A 5,441-nucleotide genomic window follows, 5' to 3' on the forward strand; every position below is an offset into this window, starting at 1 on the left:
TTAGACAAGTTTTTTATGTCCCATATCTAGCATTTCGGAACATCAACAAATGTGGTTGGTGTGTTGCAATACAAACTAAGCCTAGGGGTCGCATTGAGTAAAATGAGGTGGAAGAAGATATTCCCTATTAAGTTGATGAAATGTCACATGCCTATGAAATTATTGAAGTTGAAGGTGTATCTACATTGCATGACCTTGATGGTGATGCTGAAAAATTGGAAACATAGATGGAAGAAGAAGAAGAAAAATAAGAAGAAGAAGAAGAGAATGAGGAAGAAGAAGACAACGATGATGATGATGATGATGATGATGATAATGACAATTATGTCATGAATGATGACAATGATGATGATTAACTTTTAATATTTGTACTTAACAGTCATAATTGTTGTGTAGTTGTAATTTGACCTTTTAATTTTTAATATATGTACTTGTAATTTGACATTAATATTTGTACTTGGCATTCATCATTTAATTGTTCTAATTTGTATTCATTGATTTAGTTTACAATGTCATCTGGTGGTCCATCTAATCCTGGTAAAGGGAAAAAGATAGCAAAACCTAAAGCAAAAGGGGCACCAAAAAGGCCACGCTATGTAATAAAGGTTCCTCCTACAAGACCATCCACATCTACTCCACCCACTATTGCTGGCACAAATAATGCACCCTTACAGTCCCCCTCCCTAGCTCTTGTACCCAAGCCATTACCATCTCCATCCGTACCTATTGTAGAGGCCACACCACCTCCTATTATGGTACCCACACCATGCCCTCCTTTGGTACCCACACCACCTCCTATTATTGTACCCACACCATGCCCTTCTTTCATACCCATACAACCTTATGTTATGGTACCCACACTACCTCCAGTTGTGGTGCCCATGACACCCCCTATTGTGGTACCACAACCTTCTTCCTCACCCTCTGTTGATGTTATACCTTCTCCATCATCAGTCTCTTCTCCTAATATTCCTACAACTCCAAATCCTACTGATGCAGATGCTGCTATTGTTGACCCTCCTCTCTATGAACGACTGATGATTGAACCTTATGGGAAAGGGTAATAATAACTTTTGCAATACTAAAAACTAATTTGTTTGACATGACTTGTTTTACCCCCTTTTGTGCATGACTTTTTTTCAATCCATATATAGGTTTTTTCCTTCTATTGTTGCTTCATAGGCCATCATAAGGTCTATTAAACAACAATATATGACTGCTTGGTCATCATGGGCAGCAATACTTCCAGAAGATAAAGATCATTTTTGGCAACGTTTTAAGGTAAACACAGTATAAACCTTATTTTGTTTTCATTACTATGTATGTTAAGAGTGCAATGCAATTGATGATTTGTACTTGATTAATTGTCGTGGAGGAAGGTTCAGTGGAGACCTGAGCATGAAGCTGAAATTCATACAAATTTTAACTCTAGAGCTTCACATAGGCTCTCTAAAATGTTTAGAGAGGCAATGAATGCAGGCGACGCCCTTACTGGCTTGGGGATGATGTCAAGAATCAGTTGCTGGCACATTGGAATTCTCCATCCTACCACAATAAATGTTATAACCCAAAGGAACAAAGCTTCCCCTAAGGGAAGGAGCCTACGCACAGGTGGTTCAATTACCAGTCATGAGCATGCCATTCGTATGGTAAAAATTTTCTCTGTTAAGTATCATATTCTAATATAACTTAGAATTTTTAAAATTTATACTTAAAAAGTAATACCATATTTTGTTATAGGCACATGAGCTTGGATGACGTGTCCATATTGATGAGGTATTTCAACAAATTCATCTCCGCAAGGATCTAACGAGTTTGTTGATGAAAGATCTCGGAGGACACATGTAAGAAAACACATTCATTTGTTTCCCATAAAAGTATAATTTTGACCCTATTTAACTAATTCCTTTTTGTTTACTTAACAAAAAGAATTTGAAAATAGACTTTCATAGGTCAGATTTGAGCAAGGCTCTTGTGTTGGTCCATCAGATACCAATGTTAATCCTACAATGGAAGACATGATTAGGACTTAGTGTTAGGTTGAGGTTGTTGGTGGAAAGAATAAAGGAAGACTATATGGGGCAGGAAAACTTGTTGCAAACACAAGTGGAAGCAGTAGCCTCAAGCACCAACCATCTTCTTCCACTTTCAGTGTTAAGGACGTTACGTACCTCAAACAAAGACTATATGCCCGTAATCAGGCTTATGAGGAATTGAAAGGCCAATTTCAATCCTTACAAAATCTAGTCTTGACATTGCTGCCTCCTGACCACCAAGTCCTTTAGCAACCTCAACCCAACTTAACACTATCCCAGTAACAGCCTGCACCAGTCCAGCCTGCACCAATCCAGCCAACCCAGTCTAGCCCAGCCTGCACCAGTTCAACCCATCCCAGTCTAGCCCAATTTAGTACTAGAGCCAGCACAAATTGTGGGAGAGGACTCTGATTTTGATGACTATGTAGACTATTTGGACCATATGAGACTATTGAGGACTAGTTTTTAGTTGGATTGAGTAATAAGACTTTGATACTACTTCAGTTTATATGTTTACATACATATTATGTTTAATTAATATTGTGATGTTTATGTTTAATGATGGAGTTGAATTGGATATATACAAAACAAACTTTGCAGCCTGATCAATATTTACTGACGGATATATCCGTCGGTAAGTGTCATAATGGCTTTACCGACAAATCCTGCGTTTGTTAGTAATTACCGGCAAATATATCCGTTTGTAATGAAAACATTTATTGACGAATATATTCGTCGATAATTATCGACAAACGCAGAATCCCTCGGTAACCTTTACAGACAAGTAGAGATGACAAATAAACCCGTTCCCGTGGGTATTGCCCGAACCCGTCCCCGTTTTGACGTGGAATCCCCGCATTGACTGGGTATGGGTATGGGTATGGGGAATCCCCGACTTTTTCAGTTGGGTATGGGGATGTAAATATCCCCGCCATAATACCCGTCCCCGCCATATCTCCATTCTCGTTTAAATTATTAAAATATTCACAATTAATTAAGTAACCATATATATATATATATATATATATATATATATATATATATATATATATATATATATATATATATATATTCTATTTTTTATTTCTTTTAATTATTTGGTTTGTCATGAAACTCATTCGTACCTCCAATATATATTTTATCTTATCATAACCTTTATGTATTTATGTTAAAATGATGTATGTTAATTAAAAAAAATTTATGCCTCACATTTGAATATTTATATTATTTTTTAATATTTTTATTTATTATATATTTTTCTTTCACAGGAGAATGTTCATACTCTCAATTTAAGGTAATATAACAAAATTTATTTACTTATTATTATTATTATTATTATTATTATTAATTTTTGTTTAATTTGAAGAACTTTTTTGTTTCATTAAAATAATTTTCGTTATTTTTCAACCATTGAGTATATTTGAAAAGTTTTCTTAGTTCTCTAAGATATTTTTCATCTTATCATACTTTAATTATACATTTGATTTCCTTTGTACGATTTCTTTCGATAGTCTCTCAAATTATTTCTAAAACACACATTTGTTAGTTTTTTAATATTTTTATTTGTTGTTTATTTTCATCATGTAGAAAAATATTTAGATATATTCTATCTAATTAGTTTTTACTTTATAACTCATTATTAATCATACTGTAATTTTTTCACTTTAAATTATGTTTGAAGTGGTTAAAATTTATATATATATATATATATATATATATAATGATATTTAGGAATAGTATATGATAATTCACTATAAGAAAAACATGAAATAGTGAGTTATTTAGTCATTAACCCATATCAGTCACTATTTTTCGTCATTAGTGGTAGTAATTGATTTATTGTCTGAATCAGTGATTAAATTAGTGACCGATTCAATGATCGAATCGGTACTTGATTTAGTGACAAATTTAATTACTAATTTATTTGTAATTTAATGACAAATTTTTTGGTCACTAATGATATTTCTATTTAATTTTAACCACTTCAAACATAATTTAATAATTAGTTCTCTAAGGTATTTTTCATCTCATCATACCTTAATTATACATTTGTTTTCCTTTGTACAATTTCTTTCAATAGTCTCTTAAATTTGTTCTAAAATACACATTTGTTAGTTTTTAATATTTTTATTTGTTGTTTATTTTCATCATGTAGAAAAATATTTCGATATATTCTATCTAATTATTTTTTACTTTATAACTCATTATTAATCATACTGTAATTTTTTCACTTTAAATTATGTTTGAAGTGGTTAAAATTTATATATATATATATATATATATATATATATATATATATATATATATATATAATGATATTTAGGAATAGTATATGATAATTCACTATAAGAAAAACATGAAATAGTGAGTTATTTAGTCATTAACCCATATCAGTCACTATTTTTCGTCATTAGTGGTAGTAATTGATTTATTGTCTGAATCAGTGATTAAATTAGTGACCGATTCAATGATCGAATCGGTACTTGATTTAGTGACAAATTTAATTACTAATTTATTTGTAATTTAATGACAAATTTTTTTGTCACTAATGATATTTCTATTTAATTTTAACCAGTTCAAACATAATTTAATAATTAGTTCTCTAAGGTATTTTTCATCTCATCATACCTTAATTATATATTTGTTTTCCTTTGTACAATTTCTTTCAATAGTCTCTCAAATTATTTCTAAAGCACACATTTGTTAGTTTTTTAATATTTTTATTTGTTGTTTATTTTCATCATGTAGAAAAATATTTCGATATATTATATCTAATTATTTGTTATTTTATAACGCATTATTAATCATACTGTAATTTTTTCACTTTAATTGTATAAATAACTTTTATTTACTACAATATAAAAATTTAATTTAATTGCTATGAATATTTATTTGTCACTATCCAACATATATTGAAGTTCAAAAGATACAAAATCTATGTCAAAATTTTATTATTATGTTTATTATTTGTTCTTTGAGTCATTTTGATCAAGTGATGTATTATAACTTTTATTAGTGTATAAAAAAGAGATTTATTAGAATTTAAAAAATAGAAGTAAACAAACATTTAAAATATATTTTAATTTGAATATTTGTTTTCCTTTTATATTTTTTTGAAATATCTTTTAATTTTATCCACTAAGTTTCATCAATGTTATAGTTTGCAAATTTAATAAATGTCTTGGTTCTCATGAAATTTTATTTGGTATTATAATCTAAAATGTAGACAATTATAATTTATTTCAAAATATTTGATATGGAAGAAACAATCATCCTCCTAATATTGAATATTTGATAATATTATGTTTTCTTTACCGTAATTTTTTTTTTTTATAAAAATTAATATTGAAGTAGTTAGAATACGGGTACGGGTATAGGTACGAGATTATACCCATTACCCGGTGG

At 29.9% G+C, this 5,441-nt stretch overlaps 1 protein-coding gene across 1 annotated transcript; it reads left to right on the forward strand.

Moving 5' to 3' along the window:
- The first annotated feature begins 509 nt into the window (after window positions 1–509).
- On the forward strand, window positions 510–1,064 carry LOC114165415 (proline-rich receptor-like protein kinase PERK2). Its single transcript, XM_028050051.1, has one exon. The coding sequence runs from the start codon at window positions 510–512 to the stop codon at window positions 1,062–1,064; it is 555 nt and encodes a 184-aa protein (XP_027905852.1).
- The last annotated feature ends 4,377 nt before the right edge of the window (window positions 1,065–5,441 follow it).

Source organism: Vigna unguiculata, chromosome 10 (assembly GCF_004118075.2).
Source record: "Vigna unguiculata cultivar IT97K-499-35 chromosome 10, ASM411807v1, whole genome shotgun sequence".
Taxonomy (NCBI): domain Eukaryota; kingdom Viridiplantae; phylum Streptophyta; class Magnoliopsida; order Fabales; family Fabaceae; genus Vigna; species Vigna unguiculata.

Excerpts from the sequence above, each read along its gene's own strand:
- LOC114165415 (XM_028050051.1), top strand. The coding sequence starts at position 510 with ATGTCATCTGGTGGTCCATCTAATCCTGGTAAAGGGAAAAAGATAGCA.